Genomic DNA, 20,004 nt, shown 5'->3' on the forward strand with positions numbered 1-20,004 from the left:
TGTAATATAAATCACACATTTACATGAATATTAAGTTTCGATCAATTAACTGTCTCTTACCTCCTAGTTTAAGGGACAGTAACAAGAATTGAAGACCAGTGAACACTTTTGGTGCCTGTTTACAAAATATACCATATTTCATTGAATGCAACTGGCCATCAACTGCAAGATGCACCATTATTTTATTTCTACCTCTAAGGAAGAAAGGCTGCCAATTTATCTGTGTTACATAATGCGCCTTATAATTTCAAATTTTGATTTTATATTAGTGAAAGAGTTCCTTTAGAAAATCCTGGCCAAGTTCACGTGCAGGCAATACCAGCTGTGTAAAAACTGCTGTCACGAGTTACTAGATGCGACCCAATTTCAAAGATGCTAAAATGTGAAAAAATGTATGTGAATCAATGAAATATGGTGCTAACACTGATCAATGGTTACAAAAGAACAATAAGAAGTATTCACAGAGAACAAGGCACAGTTGCAAGAACCAAATAAAACCAGTATGAAACATAACAGGGACAAAAAAAAAAACAAAACTCCCGTTCATATTTAGAAAAAAAGACTAAAAGAAGATCAGCTTACTGACAAACATGCCCCCACCAGGTCCAACTTCTCCAGTTTGCCTTTCTATGTATCCTTCTAACAAATCAGAGAATAGAGGCTAAATTGATTTTAAAGTACAAAATCCAAGGATAAATGACCCTATATTGCTACTAAAGTTTTCCACAATAGAATAGTTGAAAGAGACATCCTCCATGAAACAATACATGTACACTTCTCACTTAACAGTAAAACACATAGGCATTTCTCAGTTATCTACGCTAATGAAGGGACTCCAGGCACAGAAAAATAGAAAATGTGGACGGTATCCTCCAAGCCTTCATCTTCCTCTTCATGGTAAGGACCTGTGCTGCACAGGATAGGACTCCAACCCAGTCAGGTAGAAGGGAATCTTGCATAAGGAGTGTTCTACTCCTCATGGAAGGGTTCCCCACTACCCAGCTAAGTCAATTCCCACAGCAGGCATCTCCGGAGAAAACTGTTGAAAGCATCCAAGACGCGGTACGTCGTTCGGTCTTCAGGCTGGCTTCTGCTGGTCCCCTGACTTCAGTCTCACAAGAAAAGACAGTAAGCTATTACGGTACCTTGACTAACCAGAATGCTTCTAGTTAGGGGAAGGCTAACGAGAAAACCACCTTTGTTTGAACCCTAATAACTGAAAAGCTCTCTAAAATAAATTATCACCAACCCCTGCCTGTGTTAGTATAGACATCAAAAAAGAAATTTTTTTTTAAGATTTTATTTATTTATTTGACAGAGAGAGAAACAGTGAGAGAGGGAACGCAAGCAGGGGGAGTGGGAGAGGGAGAAGCAGGCTTCCCGCGGAGCAGGGAGCCCGATGTGAGGCTCGATCCCAGGACTCTGGGATCACGACCTGAGCGGAAGGCAGACGCTTAATGACTGAGCCACCCAGGCGCCCCTAGACATCAAATTTTTTAATCCAGGACATTTTACTTACTGAATGTTAGGTGTTATGGTCAAAATCTCTTATTCCTAATAGCTATACAGGGGTAAAATATATCATTTTAAATGTCAATTCTCATACTCCATAGATGTATAACCATTTACTTCTATTCCTAAAAATTCATTATAGACTTAAAAAAAAAAATACAGATCCAGGGTCCTCCTAGTTAATCAAGGTTTTATTATGTCTAAGAAGAAAAGTATGATGTAAATCGAAACTGAGATTGGGGGGCGCCTGGGTGGCTCAGTTGGTTAAGCATCTGCCTTCGGCTCAGGTCATGATCTCAGGGTCCTTGACTGAGCCCCACGTCGGGCTCTCTGCTCAGCAGGGAGCCTGCTTCTTCCTCTATGCTCTCCCTCTCCCGCTCCCTCTCTCGCTCTTAAATAAATAAAATCTTTAAAAAAAAAGCCAAGATTGGTCAATTTCAAATATTCACTTTCCTTTGTCACATATAAATTTCCAGGGTTTTTTTACTTAATTTTTTAAAAATAATCTCTACAAGATATGAGGGCACTTGGGTGGCTCATTCAGTTAAGCACCCAACTCTTGGTTCCCACTCAGGTCATGATCTCACGGTTATGGGACCAAGACCCACGTCAGGCTCTGTGCTCAGTGCAGAGTCTGCTTCAGGTTCTTTGTCCCTCTCCCTCTCACTCGCTCTCTCTCAAATAAATAAAATCTTAAAAAAATAATAAAATAAAGTAATATCTATACCCAGTGTGGGGCAGGAACTCACAACCCTAAGGCCAAGATTAGCATGCTCCACTGACAGAGCCAGCCAGGCACCCCTCAAATATAAATTTTCAAATTAACTTATATAAAAGTTAATAAAGCAATATATATGTAGAATCCTATATATAGAATAAAACATTTGATGTTGAAAATGTAAAGTTCTACTAATAATCCAAAGCGGTTCATTTGTTACCATGAAGCAAAAATAATTAAATAAAAATTACCTGTGATTGGATAAGAGAATTTGGAAATTCAAACCTTTTCCTGATATCATCTGACATTTTTGCTTCTCTTACATGTATATATGCAGACTCTGTAATCAAAACAAAAGAGTATTCGTTAGTCCGGAAAAGGATTTCAAACCAATTATTCCTCAAATAACATAAAAGTAATTCATTCCAAAGACAACAATGGAAATAAAGCATAGGGCTCTGCAGCGTAATTGCTGGAATATGCTCATCAACCACTTCAGCCCACAAATGCCATGATTGATAAATACACTAAAATGCTCAGCCACTCTTGGTTTTTCCCATTAGAGCAAATCCTGGAAACCCCAAAAAATCCAAAAGCTCAAGCCTAAATAACAGGATTTTAAAAGTTCAACCACATGTTTGAAGTAGAAATTCTTTCAAAGATCAAAACTTCTAAGAGAGAAAGAATCAAATTTTCACAAAATCGTTTAAACTCTACCACAGTTTGGATACAAGCTTTCATTTAATCACTCATCTAACTGCTGGTGACAAGTGTAAAGCCTAGGTGAGCTTTTTTCAGGGGGTATAGAAATGACCTAGAAACTCACACATTGAAACAGATTGCTTGTCTGCTAAAAGAGCAAGCAATTAACACCAACTTTTAATATTTACATCACACCTCTCATTCCTACTGGGCTCTCACCAAAAAAAAAAAAAAAACCGGAAAGGAGAAGAGGGGGAGGGGAGGGGAGAGGAGAGGACTGGAGGAGAGGAGAGGAGAGGCGAGAAGGAAGGAAGGAATGAAGGAGGGAGGGAGGGGAAAAAAGAAAAGTGCTCGCTTACGCAGCACATATACGGAAGGAGAAGGGGAAGGGAAGAAAAAACTTTTTTCAGGCAGGCAAAAAGGATGGAGGAGGGCAAGGTGGTCAAGAGAAGGCTCCGCGGGCGCCTGGGTGGCTCAGTTGGTTGAGCAACTGCCTTCGGCTCGGGTCGTGGTCCCGGAATCCTGGGATCGAGTCCCACATCGGGCTCCTGGCTTAGCGGGGAGCCTGCTTCTCCCTATGACCCTCTCCCCTCTCATGTTGTTTCTCTCCCTCTCTCAAATACATAAATAAATAAAATCTTAAAAAAAAAAAAAAAAGAGAAGGCTCCAAAATACTGAGAGGATTTCCTAAAGATTTCAATTTATCCAGTCCATGCAACACTGAACCTACCAAATTACACTACTTTGAAAAATAAGATGCTTTAGGGGCACCTGGGTGGCTCAGTGGGTTAAGCATCCCACTCCTGATCTCCTGATTGCTTGATCTCGGGGTTGTGAGTTTAAGCCCCATGTTGGGCTTCATGCTGGGCATGGAGCCTACTTAAAAATATATACATATGTATTTAAAAAAAAAATTCCAGGGGCACCTGGGTGGCTCAGTCATTAAGCGTCTGCCTTCAGCTCAGGTCATGATCCCAGGGTCCTGGAATCGAGCCCCACATCGGGCTCCCTGCTCAGCGGGGAGTCTGCTTCTCCCTCTCCCACTCCCCCTGCTTGTGTTCCCTCTCTCACTGTGTCTCTCTGTCAAATAAATAAATAAAATCTTAAAAAAAAAAATCCAGGTAATCCAGGTTACCTTATAAAAATAACAAGCAGCAAAACCAAGCTCTCCTGCTCTCACAAATGGAGGTGCCCTGTGTTGAATGCATGGCTCTAGTACTTTCCTCCCCTTCCTCCAAAACTAAAGTCTCTGGATGGATCATTTATCCCAACCTTCTTCTTCAACATCTAGGGCCAACTTTATTCCCCTGAATTTGACATTTTGCAGCACTGAAACAGCTTGTTCCAAGATGGCAAATTATTTCTCCTATCAAAATCTACTCATTAGTTTACGCAAGTCAAAACTTCTTCAACTCCGGCGTCTGGGTGGCTCAGTCGTTAAGCGTCTGCCTTCGGCTCAGGTCATGATCCCAGGGTCGTGGGACCAAGCCCCACATCGGGCTCCCTGCTCGGCGGGAAGCCTGCTTCTCCCTCCCCCACTGCCCGTGCTTGTGTTCCCTGTCTCACTGTGTCTCTCTCTGTCAAATAAATAAAATCTTTAAAAAAAAAAAAAAAAAAAAAAACTTCTTCAACTCTCCAGATGTGTCCATACCCTCTTTCTTGGAATTTTCTGCTCCTTGGAATTCTGTAAGCTCTCATAATACCATTTCCCAAAGTGTGTCCCTGGGAAACCTAGGGTGAAGAGATCTCCACGAGGGTAAAAGGTTTTGGAGGGAATATATATTGGCACCTTGAATTTTCATTCACTCATTCACTCAAATACTTATTAGCTGCCTATTAGGTGTCTAAGGCACTGCTCTGGGTGCTTAGGCAACCTCAGGGAACAAAAAAGACAAAAATCCCTACACTCATGGAGCTTAGAGTATTACAGAAACACTTTCTATTTTAAATACGGCAACCAGGGTCAGTCTCTTCTAAAGAGGATGACATTTGGTGAGTTAGCCATACAGATATCTGGGGTAAGATGTCACAGGTACAGTAAGCAGTGAGTGCAAAAGCCCAAAGCTCATCAAGTGCTTAAGGCCAAGACTAAAAAAGAGCAAAGAAAGAAGTCAAGAGTGAATGAAAGGGGCGCCTGGGTGGCTCAGTCGTTAAACATCTGCCTTTGGCTCAGGTGGTGATCCCAGGGTCCTGGGATCGAGTCCCATGTGGGGCTCCCTGCTTCGCGGGAAGCCTGCTTCTCTCTCGCCCGCTGCCCCTCCCCCTCCACTCACGCGCTCTCTCTCTCTCTCTCAAATAAATAAAATCTTTTTTAAAAAAAAAGTGAATGAAGGAGGAAGAGAATGGGAAATCAGAAAGTCAGTAAGAAATCAGACCACAGGGACGCCTGGGTGGCTCAGTCTGTTAAGTGCCTTCGGCTCAGGTCATGATCCCAGGGTCCTGGGATGGAGCCCCACATCGGGCTCCTGGCTCAGCAAGGAGCCTGCTTCTCCCTCTGCCTCTCTCCCTGCTCATGCTCTCTCTGTCTCTGTCTCTCTCTCTGTCTCTGTCTCTCTGTGTCTCAAATGAATAAAAAAATAAATAAAATGAAATAAAAAAGATCATAAAAGGCCATGTAGGTCACCAGAAGGACTGATGGATCTACCCCCAGTGAAACGGTAAGCTACTACCAAAAAAGAGTGGTAGGATTTTAACAGGATCACTTGAGATAAGGAGTGCTCAGATTCTAGATATATTTGAAGGTAGAGCCAATGCGGTTGCTGATGACTGGTTAAGAGTATAGAAGAGTCAGAGATGATTCCAAAGTTTTTGATCTGAGCACCTTTAATTTTAATCTCAATTCCTTTGGGCATTTTGTACATTAAACAAAACGATTCATACATCATTTACCATGGCATTTTTTACTAAGAGAAAAAGATGAGGTTGCCATCAACTGAGATAGGGAAACCAGTTTTGTGGGGAAAGACTGGGAATTTCATTTGGAACTGGTAAGTTTCAGATGTCTAACAGATATCCAAATGGAGATGTCAGGTAGAAATGATTCATGAACACATGAATGCATAACTAAAGAGACAGATCTTAGTTGAAGATATAAATGATGATGCACATTAATTATAGAATCTAAGAGGTATTAAAGCAAGATGTCTGACTGACTTTGCTTAACCCAGAGTTTACCAAATTTATCTGATCATGGCACACTTTTTTTCTACAAATATCTGTTAATAGTCTAGACAACCAGTCTTTCCTGGGAAACACACTGGGAAACTGCTCTCCTGACTCCAGTTCTTCTGTCCGTTCCATTTCTTGTACCCCATCTTCCTTCCTGCTGCCGAGTTATTTGCCTTGTGCTCTCTTCCTTCATGGAAACTCTCCCAGAGCCCGTCCACGTCTCCCTACGCTCTCTTATAAACACTTCCCACGCTCTCTTATAACGCCATCAATGGGAGATGTCAAAAAGAAAGCACATACTGGGGCACCTGGCTGGCTCCATTGGAAGAGCACGCGACTCCTGATCTCAGAGTTCAAGCCCCATGTTAGATGCAGAGTGCTTAAAAAAAAAAAAAAAAAAAAAAAACCTTCATGAAAAAATGCTCATCGCTCATCATCAGGGAAGTACAAATCAAAACCACAATGAGATACCACCTCACACCAGTCAGAAAGGCTAAAATTAACAAGTCAGGAAATGACAGATGTTGGTGAGGATGCAGAGAAAGGGGAACCCTCCTACACTGTTGGTGGGAATGCAGGCTGGTGCACCACTCTGGAAAACAGGATGGAGGTTCCTCAAGAAGTTAAAAATAGAGCTACCTTACAGCCCAGCAATTGCACTACTAGGTATTTACCCAAAGCATACAAACATTGTGATCTGAAGGGGCACCTGCACCCCAATGTTCATAGCAGCAATGTCCACAATAGCCAAACTACGGAAAGAGCCCAGATGCCCATCAACAGACAAATGGATAAAGAAGATGTGGTATATATGTACAATGGAATATTAGCCATCAAAAAGGATGAAATCTTACCACTTACATCGACGTGGATAGAACTGGAGGGTATTATGCTAAGCGAAAAAGTTAATCAGAGAAAGACAATTATATGGTTTCATTCATATGTGGAATTTAAGAAACAAAACAGAGGATCATAGGGGAAGGGAGGGAAAAATAAAATAAGACAAAATCAGAGAGGGAGACAAAGACTCTTAATTATAGGGAACAAACTGAGGGTTTCTGGAGCGGGACTGATGGGGTAACTGGGTGATGGGCATTAAGGAGGGCGCGTGATGTAATGAACACTGGGTGTTATTTGAGACTGATGAATCACTGACCCCAACCTTTGAAAGTAATGATACACTATATGTTAACTCATTGAATTTAAGTAAAAAAAAAAAAAAAAAAACTTTAAAGTGAAAGAAACAAAGAGAGAGAGAGAGAAAGGGAGGGAGGGAAGGAGGGAGGGAAAGAAAGAACCTATTTTCTCTCACAAACACATTTACCATTTTGGTTCCACTTTTCCCAGTTCTCTCAAGAGTTCCTTGCTACCATCCTCTGCACCCACTCAATCACAAAGTCGCTTTTATCCCTCCTGGCACCTCAGAGCCTACCTCTCAATCCCATTTTATCCTCCCTGTATCAGTTCCTCCTGCTAGGCTTACTTCCCTAACTGCTTAGTCCTGGGGATCTCCACGCATGAGCATATCCCATACACTGCTGTCAGATGAATTGTCCTAAAACGCGATTTCCATCACATCATTTCCCGCGAAGAATTCAGAGCAGGGTTTCACAAGACCGTCAGATTAAATGCAAATTCTGATTCCTCGCTTTTAAGCCCTCCATCAGGCATCTCCCAGTCGGCTTCATCGTCACTGCTGTCTAATTCCAATCTGGCTACAACAGTTTTCAAATTAGTCCCACGTTGCTCAAAATGTGCTCATTCCTACGGAATTTACTTATGCTGTTCTTGCCGCCATAAAATGCCCTTCTCTGTATGTTCCACTATTTAAAGATGAAATTTCTTTCATAGCCCATCTTTTCTGCTAAGCCTTTCCCAAGTAGCCCATTTTCTAGAAGTCACCCTGTCTTATATTCTTTCAGTGTTTTGGCTGGCACATACCATCATGTGACTATTTGCATTAGGATTGGAAATATTTTTTATTTCTAAAGGGTCGGATAGCAACTACTCAAATCTGCCACAGTAGCATGGAAGCAGCCATAGACAATATGTGAACGATCAGCCACAGCTATGCTCCGATAAAACTTTATTTACAAGCACAGCTGGAGGGTGGGCCATAGTTTGCTGACTCCTGGTTTAATTAATGACTATTTTTTAAATTAATTTATAAAATGTGTTCACACAATTGCTAACATTAACATTCAAATTTGGCCCTGTGTTCCCAAGCACAAGTAAATATATATAAGGTAAATAACACATCTTTTATTATCTAAAAGATGGGGGGTGGGGTGGGGGGAGAAGTACCTTTTATCAAAGAAAACAAGCTTTTTCATGCCCCTAAATTCAGAGGGAAATTTCTCAGGTTAGCCTTTATATATGGAATATAGAGTGATATAATAAGCAATATTCTCAGTAACATAAGCTAAAGGGAATTTTATATTACTTCTTTTTTAAACAAACCCTGGATAAAGCCATGTGTATAACATACCATGTAATTCAGCAAAAGAGCCTCAGCGAACAGAGTGCAAGCACGGTTTTCTGATGACCTAATCTAACTCAGTAAAAAGGAGACTTCAGACTCTCCAGAGTAGCAGATGCTTATAAACATATCACAGAGGAGACTCACCCAAATGTCAACAGTGACAGAGCGAAATAGAAGAAAATGCGCAGTTACACTCTCTGATCCAGGCCCAGAATGGTGGAATTCCAAAATGCTTTGGGGACAGATAGAGCAGCTGGTTAGGCTAATAGCTTATTATGCAGTGAAAAAGCCAAACCATACAGAAAGAACAACTTTGTCTCCAGGAGGTAGGCCAAAGGAGTAAGAAAGCCCCGTTTTTACCAAAATTACCTAAGTACAGGTGACAAACACCTAAGTTTACAAAAGACAGTCCCAAGATCTGTGTGACATTTTAGAGAATGAATACATTTTTTAAATACATTTTTTAAAGTACAACCACTTGACCTTTCCTAATAAACGGCACTAAACATTCTAAAAACCACTCCTCAAGCTGCATTATGATGTGATATCACCCTTGACTTGCTATCCTTGGGCTACAAACTAACTGTCTTTCATACTTTAAGGTTAATCACAACCATTTGGACTTTCAAGGTATCAGAACATCATTATTCTCGGAATTTCAAAAAAAAAAAAGAGTACATAATGCTTGCTTTAGCACTGGCAGTCTAGCTTGTGTCCTACTTTATTTCTAATCTCAACTTCCCTTGGGCATTTCATGCATTAAAGAAAACAATTTATACATTAATTCTTCCCATGACATTCTTTACAAAAGGGAAACCACTCACAATATGCTCCATAAACCACTTGTTACAAAAAAGTGTTTGGTTTTTAAAAAGATTTATCTCCAACCTGTCATGGTGCCTTTTTTAGCTTGTCTAAATCTAAATCAGAAAGAGAATTTTTAATGAGGTCTTTAAGTTCCAAGGGAATCAAAGCATTTGTTTAACTTAAGCAATTATCACCTTATCTGCCAAGGTGTTCCAGCATATTTCCAAGAAAATAAATCTATCAACTGCTTTCTAGAGGTAATAAACGAGCAGCAGATAGAGCACTTCTGGTTTTCAACTTTCTCTGGGATGTGGAAATACACAACCGTACATCACACAAAAGTGTTTAGTGTCAAACTTCAATGAAATGCACAATCTGGAAAACAAGAGATCTATCTAATTACATTCACACTTGCTATGGGAACCCAGCAAGGGATTATATGGGGTAGTTGGGGATGGGATGTTGGGGGGAGCGTCTAATGATCACAGAGAAAGAGGACTTTGAGCACCCTTGACCATCAAATTCCTTTATAGGAAGGATGCAGGGAAGCAATGTAGGTCAAGCCAGAGCTATAGAGTATGTTCTTAAAGCCAGTATACATTAACAGGCTGATAAAAATACATACTTCATTCACTAATGGGGCCCTCTGTTGCAGGGACACAAAATCTAGTAAGACTTTTTTTCCTTCTAAAACTTACGACTATTGCAATTATCAGTTATGTATTCATTTCATTTCTTCCTCCCACAAATTAAGCTAAGGAACCATCAACCTGAGGATTTTAAACATATATTCGACAACTTTTCATTACTTTTATTTTAATAGCTTATACAAAAGCTGATAGCACCATCAATAAATTTGAGCTGATCTTCCAAGTTTATCAAGACTGTGGCACAGGGGTACATTCTTGTCTCTCCTAGTTGCTTTGCCCAGCTTCTTAAAGAAGGGAAAACAACCTGTCTATCCTTTTCAACCACCCACCCTGCTTTGCTATTCAGTATTTATGTCTTCCTTGTTCTTCTGCCTGCATAGCTTCTCAGCTACCACTTCTTGGTCCCTGATTGCTTCACCACATGCTCTTTAGAATCTGGCAGCTGGATTCTATTTCATTCACCCTGTATGAAATCCTGATACCTGCTAGAAACTCAAGCTTAGCCTCAGCTCTTGCTTCAAAAGCTCTGAAATCCAACTGCCACCTGCACTCTCAAATTAATAGTACAAGACAATTAGGGCCCTCCTCACTGTATGATCCATAAAAATGAAACGATCATGGGGAAATCACAATGAAAATCACAATGAAAGTTTTTAATACTACAGAGCAAGTATAAGAAAAATAGATCTGGGTGGTTCAGTTGGTGAAGAGCCTGCCTTTGGCTCAGGTCATGATCCTAGGGTCCTGGGTTCGAGCCCCACATAGGGCTCCTTGCTCGGTGGGAGCCTGCTTCTCCCTCTGCAAGCCACCCTCCCTGCTTGTGCGCACTCTCTCTCTCTCTGACAAATAAAATCTTAAAAGAAAGAAAACTGGAGACCACTAAGTCATCATTAAGCTGAGAATAGAAAATACTTTCATATTAATGAGTAATTTCAAACTCAAGCCAAGGTAGAGGGGGCCACTAAGTGGTGTGACGAAGACATGCGGTCAACATTATAATCAAAAGAAAGCAGGAACTGCAGAGATGTCGCGGAGACTGCTAACAATCCTTCACTCTCTGTGTTCTCCTTCTTTTATACTGATAAAACGGTAGCCTGACCACCTTCATCACATTTTCTAGTCTTAAGTACGCTTAGGTATGACTGTGTGTGATCATCTTTCCAGTAAGTTTTAGCAAACGTGATATGCCCCTTCCAGGCTACCGACTGCTTCCTCCACTCTCCATGAAGACAATGCCTCTAGCTCACGGTTGAAGAAATAAGATGGAAGGAACCCGGATCCCTAGATAAGAGCATGAAGCAGAACTCCACACCTGGAACTCCAACTATGACACAAGAAACAATCTTCTACTTTGTATGAACTATTGCATTCTGGGATCTCTTTTAGGACTTCCTTAATAATACAGTAGACCTGAGACTATCTCCCTTCCATACTTGTTTTTTCACTAGAGAAATGAAGAAATTGAATGTGAAAGAAGTTAAGCAACTTGCCAAAAAGGCTAATCAGCCTGGCAGTTCAGGTGAAAAGGGAGGTTTCTTCACTTCTGACCCAGAGTATCCCTGGACCATCAGTAATAACATGAGGCATGACCAGCACATTCCATTACTGCACCGCGCCCCAGGAATCTTAGGATCTAGAATTCAAGTGTTGACCAAATTTAGGTGACTACGAGTTCTGATGATCTCACCGGTTGCAATTTATTGAAATATATCTAATTGCAATCAAATTCCTGCCTTTATAGTTTAGTTCTTTCTGAGTTTATGTCACATGCTACTTACTCACAGATTTTGAAATGGGAGTCTAAAATAAGACCAAAGGCAGGAAATTCCAAGTTAGAACTGATTGCTGTCCAGGAGAACGAGGCATTAAAGTAAAAAAAACAAAACCACCTCCTTGTATAATGCCTAATTTTTTACATTTTCTCGTTATTCTTGAATAATCTTTTTGAAGTGTCATATATGTGTATGTATTTGTGGGTTAGATATATAAGGGAATATAGGTTATATAAGGGAATATAGATATATAAGGGAAAAGTTATTTTTAAAAATCTAAGGATTTACTTATCTAGAATTTTTACAATATCCAATCTGTCTTCAAAAGTCTTCAAATTAGCTCCTTTATGAGATGATTTTTTTCTATTACAATTTTTAAATATTTCTCCACCAAAAGAATACTCAAATTGCTCTCTACATTTTCAAAATAAATGTTTTATGATGATATAAAATAATCAAAATAATCTTTACAGTATATTTATAATAAAACTGATACCAATAATTTTAAAGATCTTACTGACCAAGAAATGTCTAATCTGAATAGCTAAAATCTCCATATTCATAATCTTACTTCAAATACCATTCAGTTAACTTGAATTTATTAAAGCACCACAGAATATATTTTATAGGTATTTTACTTGTATTTCCTCCCCTCAAAAAATGACTCTAATTTTGTGCACTGGTTCTCTAAAATAATTTACTTCTTAACAAATATTAACATGGTACAAAGTGAAGTATTTAGGGGGTAATGATATGACATTAAGGATTTTCTATAAAATACTCCACTTATCCTCAAAGGGGCGGGGGAGGGGGAAGATAGATAAAACAAGAATGTCTAAATGTTGATAACAGATACGTACATTCAAGTTCATAATACTATTCTATTTTTATGTATGTTTGAAAATTTCTGTAAGTTTTTTAGCCTTCCACCCTATAAGGACAGAGAAGTCACTGCCTAAGAACTAAGGAAGAGGGTCCTCATCCAACCATGCTAGCACCCTAATCTCAGACTGTTAGCCTCCAGAACTATGAGAATTAAATGTCTGGGGTTTTTTTAAGATATATTTATGAGAGCGAGAGCACGAATGGGAGGGGCAGAGCGAGAGAGAGAGAGAGAGAGAGAGAGAGAGAGAGAATCTCCTGCAGACTCCACGCTAAGTGCAGAGCCCGAGGCGGGGCTTGGTCCCATGACCCCAGCTGAAACCAAGAGGCAGACCCTCCACCAACTGCACCATCTGGGTGCCCCTGTTTGTTTTGTTTTTTAATTTTTTAAAACCTCATATTCGTGGGCGCCTGGGTGGCTCAGTTGGTTAAGCGACTGCCTTCGGCTCAGGTCATGATCCCGGAGTCCTGGGATCGAGTCCCACATCGGGCTCCCTGCTCAGCAGGGAGCCTGCTTCTCCCTCTGACCCTCCCCCCTCTCATGTACTCTCTCTCTCTCTCATTCTCGCTCTCTCAAATAAATAAATAAATCTTTAAAAAATAAATAAATAAATAAATAAAACCTCATATTCGTTCTTACTAGGGGCCAGGCAATATTCTAAGCACTTTACCTATATTAACTCTCCAATAACTCTATGAGCTAGGTACTCATTTTGCAGATGAAGAAACTGAGGCACAGAAAAGTTAGATCATAAAGTAAGCTGAAATCCAAATCCAGATTTTCTGGGTACACATGGACATGGAAAAGCCTGGAAAATACACATTATGGGTGATCTTTATTCTTGCCTGTTTCTATTTTCTAATTTCTTCACAAGAACGTGTGTTTTTATTATTTTGAATAGTTACCAAAATGTTCATGCAGATGCTAACATGATCTTTAAAAACAAAGGATATGACTTTCTGAAACCAAATTACTGCAAGCATAGAAATCCATTACTAACAACTGTCATACACTGAGCAACAAACTAGGAAAATTTTAGAAATGATAAAAGATTGTTAGCCTTTTCACCAATGCTTTATGGAAAGAGTAATACTGAAACAAAGTCAATGTAATTTAGATAGATACAATTAACTTTAGACCACTTAAAAATTTCTTCCATTTTTAAGGAGAAACAACCATTATAATTTTCCCAATTAGACTCGTGGGAAATTTTACACCAAAATAAAAGCTCTTACTCTTGAAAAGAATTACGTGGACTGATGACAAGTAAATGTCAGTATTTTTCTTAATTGCTACAAACTGACCATTCAACCTCATTTCTTATTTTTCATGAAAACTAAATTATTAAAGCCATGTAGAATATAAGGGTTACAGTTTACTTATTTTAACTTGCATTCTTAGTACTAATGAAAGGTGAAGACCAACGAGCAAAGGAATCTTTTTACAGGAAGACAGTAAATTTCCCTGCTGTTACCTAAGTCAAGGTAGCCCAAGATGGACATGGAGACTCTATATTCCAGTCCTGAATGGCTACAATCACAAAAACATAATCACCCTGACAGAATCATTCTGAAAGAAAATAAATGGTGCACTGTGAGGCAACGTCATCTATTTTTTGCAACCCCTAAGACTGTCCATAATGAAGACAAGCAAACATCTCTAAACCGATTATGCTTACAGCCTCATACTTCCATCATCATCATGACAGAGCCACCAGACAGAGACCAAAGTACATGGGGCTTGGTGTGGGGTGCAGGGAAACAAGGAACAAACCTGGATGCAAATCCTGGCTCCAGCACTAGCCATTAACATTTAGGTTAATCACTTACCTTGGAGCCCGTTTCCTCATTGGTTAAATATAGGGGACACATGCTTCACAAGTGGTTTGAGGAACAATATGAAGTGTGCCTGAAAGCCAAGAAGGTCTTGACATAGTCAATACTCTACAAATGTGTCTCCTCCCTCCCTTGATACCATGTGGGATAGTCAAGGGAGGTGAATGATGGAAGAGAACTTGAGTTTTAGTGATAAGTAGGTTGTCTCTGATCAAAGACCAAAGTGGGATCTTGTATGTAAGTCACCAGCCCCAAAGTCAGAAAATATATGAGATTTCCACTCAAAATACTGAGTTGAATTTTAACTTACTTGCTGAAAACCTTTCAACAGCTTCCCACTACACTTTGTAATAGAATCAAAACTTCTTAGCATGGCCAAAAGGTCCTACATGATTTGGTCTCACACGTCTCCCTCAGTTAGGGAGCTTTGGCCACAATGACCTCCAGTTCCCTCCGTGAACCCCCGAAGCTCTTCCCAAGTCCAGGTCTGGAACTCTCAGGACCCTCAGCCTCCAGCATTCTCGCCTTCTTGTTCCAACAGCCAGCTCTTCCCACCCTCCACATCTGCCCTTGAGCCTTTCCTATCTCCTCGCCTCAAATGCTCCCCACCAGCTACCCCCAGTGACCTTCACTGCATCCTTCACAGCTTTAACACGATCTCAAATGGCCATCATTTACTTATTTCTGCTGCTCCTCTCTTATCGCCCAGTGAAAGGCAAACTCGTTGCATGCAGGGACCTGGTGTCTTTTTGACCACTGTAACCTCAGCATTTAACAAGTACCTGTTCAATAAAGATGCACTGAATAACCAAAACCAGACCTAGGATTTAGAATGCCAAGGTGGATGAAACAGTTCCTAGGTGTCAAGCACTCCACAAAACACTTTAAATAACTAATCGCGTTGGATCTTCACAGTAACTGTAAGGTAGGTATTATTAACTCCCACTTCCCACATGAGAAAATAGGAGCTCAGAGAGGAAGCCATTTACCTGAGGTTATACAGTGATATTAATAGCCAGGATTTATTGAGTTTTACCATGTGCCAGGCAGGCACTGTCGAAGCTCTTTACATGTCTTCTCTCATCCGATATTCAAAACAACCACATGACATGAGTACTATTATTATCCTCATTTTCATATGAAAAACCAAGGGAGGCAAAGAGAGGTCAAAATTAATTGCCTAATTATGTAAGCAGAGCATGAGCATTCTTAACCACTACTCTCTAAAGTAGAGTTGACACAGAGTTTTTGTAAAATCAAGATAGCCCATTAAAGTGCTTTACTCATAACCAGGCACATAACACTTTTAAAATGTTAGCCATTATTGGGGGGGGGGGGGCGGAGAAGCAGGCTTCCCACCCAGAAGGTTCTGAGTCTGAATCCAATGCCTTGCTTTTTTCTTTTTTTTATAAAGATTTTTATTATTTACTGAGAGAATGGTAGAGAGAGAACATGAGAGGGAAGAAGGTCAGAGGGAGAGGCAGACTCCCTGCTGAGCAGGGAGCCCGATGTGGGGCTCGATCCCGGGACTCCAGGATCATGACCTGAGCCGAAGGCAGTCGCTTAACCAACTGAACCACCCAGGCACCCCCTTGCTTTTTTCTATTACATCTTGCTGCATCCCAGGAAATTAATCATCTCTTAAAAAAAAAAAAAAATACCTGGGTATGGATCTACGGTGCTAAATCGGGTTCCCAAGGTAGCTCATCAGCATACACAAACAGCTGTTTCTTTGTATATACTGCTATCCTAAAAACATGTAAGCGAGTCTAATGTGCAAAAGTTACATATTAAAGGGGTGTCTCAGGGCGCCTGGCTGGCTCAGTCCGTGGAGCATGCAACTCTTGATCTCAGGGTGTGGGTTCAAGCCCCACGCTGGGTGTGAAAATTGCTTAAAAATTAAATCCTTTTAAAAAGGGGGGTCCCATGCCTACCACAAAACACAAAAATGATGCATCTAATCTACCCTCATCCTGTGGCACCATCACCTGCAGTACATCTCCCACATTTGTGTATGTTCTTGATTTTACATTTTCATTTCATCACAGACCATTCAGTTTAAGACCAATGGGCATCTAACGAAGAATAAAGATCGGCTACTTTTGTCACGGCACTTTAGTATAGATCTTTAGTTCAGTCCATGCTTCTTGCCACTAATAACACTTCCATATTTACATCCCCCCCTTTTTTTAGCACGCGCAAAGCAGTTTGTTAAAAAACCACTTTCCATTTCTTAAAAATAAGTAAATATTCATTGAAATAGATGAAAGCAATTATTTGCCCAAACAATTGCTCAAACACTACCACACAGACACAGATGGCTACACTTCTGAAAAATGAATGCTTGGCTGGCAGCTCGCCCCACCATGTGACAGGTCGAAACACAGCTCCACGAGACACGGAAATTTCTGTGTGGATGAGTTCACTTGTAAAAACACAGAGTTTGAAATAATGGTGGAATGTTCTGGAAAGATCAAACGGAAGCCGCTGCGTGTTCCTTCTCAGTTCCCAGAGCTGCCTCACAAAACAGAGTTTGAACTACAACTTGGTATCATCTTCCAGGCAAGAAGACGATGATCAGGTGCAGAGGGGGCCACATGGCAGACAATTTCTATTCGCTCCCAGCCCTGAGAAGATCGTCAGCAGTCCTCAAGATGTAGATCTCGTTATTAAGGGGCTAACTTCTATCCATACAGCAGCTGTACCTGCTCAGACACTAGTGAAGAAGTACATCAAGCAAGAAGGCTTCCTCACTGACGGAGCCTGCTGCATTTTTCCCCCAGACTTTTGAGTTTCTTGAGGGAAACAGCTGGGTCTTGTTCACCACTGCTGGGCCTGGGGTGCAATAAGCAGTTAATATTTTTTTGAGTTCCTGTGTTTAGCGCAGTAGCTAATACACAACAGACTCAAAAAATGTTAGAATCAGAATTCTGCTGTTTCTTTTGCTTTCAGATCAACTTTCCGAAACAGAAACTGAGAAACAGAAAAGAATCTGCAATCTTTCTCACTAATAAGACTCACGGAACAAAGACCCTAAATAAATTAATAAGAACCAGAAGTAGAAAAATAAATACGTAAACAACTTTATTTTCAAATTAACAAAGTAACCTGAATTCATTTACCAACACATTCAGAGTTTGAAAATAATTCATTCTTTTTAGACACACCCCTTCCTCCCAGCTTGCTTGCTTGCTCGCTTTCTTCTTTTTTTTTTAAACCTGAGCAAATAACTTTCGCATAGGTAGTATAAAGATGTACCAGGTCCAGGGGCGCCTGGGTGGCTCAGTCATTGAGCGTCTGCCTTCAGCTCGGGTCATGATCCCTGAGTCCTGGGATCATGCCCCGCATTGGGCTCCTTGCTCGGCGGGAAGCCTGCTTCTCCCTCCCCCACTCCCCCTGCTTGTGTTCCCTCTCTCACTGTGTCTCTCTCTGTCAAATAAATAAATAAAATCTTAAAAAAAAAAAAAAAGATGTACCAGGTCCAAATCCTAAATCAGCAGAATCCAGAATAGTGAGATTTTATTACACTGTTATTCATTTTGGTACATTTTCTTAAAAAAAGAAAAAAAGGTCAAGACCACATGCAAAAGCTCACAAGACTGGTTCTTCACTGTTTCCAGCTGAATCTAATAGAGATGGAAAATGGGTCTTTGTTACTTGAATACATCATAAGTTTTACATGAATGCTTCAGTTGACAGCTATTATTTATCATACTATGCTCTTAATCTGCTATGTATTACAACCCTTTAGAAACCCACAGTATCACCTCTGCATATTTCCCACTGGGGTAAAAGGCATTTTAAGCATGTAATTACCCCAAAGAAGTAACATTTACTAATTTTCTATTACACAGCCAGCATTACTCATGGCTGTTTTTATTTGTAGGGTGCTTAATAATCAGAGACTAGTTAACCTTCACAACCGTCCCGGGCAGAAGCCCATTACTAAATCATTTCACAATAGCACAGAGACACCAAGCAGCATATGCAAGAATTAGAAGAGGCTCCTGGAAAATGCTGATATCCAGTTGACAGAGTACAGTGTGTAGAATGTCTTTCAGATAGTTAATTTTAAGATCATATTTAAACAAAGAAGAGGGGGAGGAGGAGAGGAATACGTAGCTCCTCGTGAGAATTTTTTTTTAATTTCATAAGTTTTCAAACCAATACAATTTTTTATGTACAGTTTCAATGGAACTTTCCAACACCATGCTGAACGTAAATGACCAACTAGATGAACAGCCGAAGCCACTCTACAGACCAGCAGCTCACAAGAAAGCCAATGTTCAAAGGGCTTCATTTTAGCCTCTAGGACTACTTTTGCCTCTCAGCCCAAATGCAAACACTGTGAAATTGCTCCCAACCTGGCTTACCTCCAAAGTGATGCCAAAGTCCTCAAAGCCACAGAAATAAGGTAGAACCAGCATGGCGCCCAGGACCGCAAGAGCCTCCCCAAGTTCCACCCACCAAACTCAATTCCATAGGGAACTTGAAATAAAATTTATCTATTGCTGAAAGTCTGAGGTAGGTCAATAAAGCTGAAAGTCTGAGGTGCGTCAAAACTAACCCACTTGGTATGGAAGTAGGTAGCCAAGGTACTACTTGCTGAGCATTTGATCTTATATTTGGCATTTCTTGACTATATCCCAACGTGTGGCATAGAGTCTTCAAGTCCTATTCACTTCCCGAAGGGGGATTTCAAAAGTATGAGAATGCAAAAGGCTTAAAAGCAACCACCTTTTGTGTAAAATTATTCACTGATTGATCAAAAAGGTAAGCTAAGGAACATGCAGATAAAATATTGATTAGTTATGTAAAATACATTTACAAAGAGTTTTAATAGTATAAGGAAAGGCTTATCGTAGAGTAAAAAAAAGAAATTATTACAATGGTGAACACAACCAAGTTTAAATATATATATAAAGACATAGGATTAAGAAAAAAAGTGAATATGCAAGAATATTAACAAGTTCCCGTCTGGAGAGGAAGATGACAGGAGATCACAACCTATCATATTCCTCCTTATATTTGCTACATTTAATTCCACCCCCCTGCAATGGGAATTCATTACCTTTTTTTACACTAAGTAAAAATTATTAATTCTTTTCAAATAAAACCATACGGTCAGTTTTGGGGTCTCAATAAAAAAATTAGTGATCTTATTTATTCACTTGCAACCAGGGTCTTTTATCACTATCTGAAGAGGCAGTTTCGCCGCAGCACAAACCAAGATAAAAGTCTCACTTGATCCAATTACACTGCTTATTAAGAGCTATTTAATGAGAAAGTCACACCATTGAGTTATTAGAAGCTATAATGGTCCTGCAGAGTTCCAAACAAGTAAGCTAACAGAATTACCTTTGATTCTAAATTGTTTGCCAGCAAATTAATCCATCTGTCCCTGAAAAAAAATTAAGTGTTCCTCCAGTGTGTTCAACTTTCTCCAGTCTCATTTTAATCAAGTACGTTAGCCTC

The 20,004-nt window shown here is 40.1% G+C and overlaps 1 protein-coding gene across 7 annotated transcripts in view; it reads right to left on the reverse strand.

Annotated features, from left to right (window-relative positions):
* FOCAD (focadhesin) overlaps positions 1-20,004 on the reverse strand; it is a 310,627-nt gene that overhangs the window by 281,897 nt on the left and 8,726 nt on the right. For 5 of the 7 annotated variants that reach the window (XM_027615362.2, XM_027615363.2, XM_027615366.2 and 2 more), the window contains exon 2: positions 2,482-2,570. In XM_027615362.2, coding sequence (XP_027471163.2) covers positions 2,482-2,570 — 89 coding nt within the window. Of the gene's footprint in view, positions 1-582; positions 642-2,481; positions 2,571-8,726; positions 8,803-20,004 lie in introns of those variants that run through there. The other 2 variants (XM_027615364.2, XM_027615370.2) reach the window with 2 other exon arrangements.

The sequence above is a fragment of the Zalophus californianus genome, chromosome 13 (genome assembly GCF_009762305.2).
Source record: "Zalophus californianus isolate mZalCal1 chromosome 13, mZalCal1.pri.v2, whole genome shotgun sequence".
Lineage (NCBI taxonomy): Eukaryota > Metazoa > Chordata > Mammalia > Carnivora > Otariidae > Zalophus > Zalophus californianus.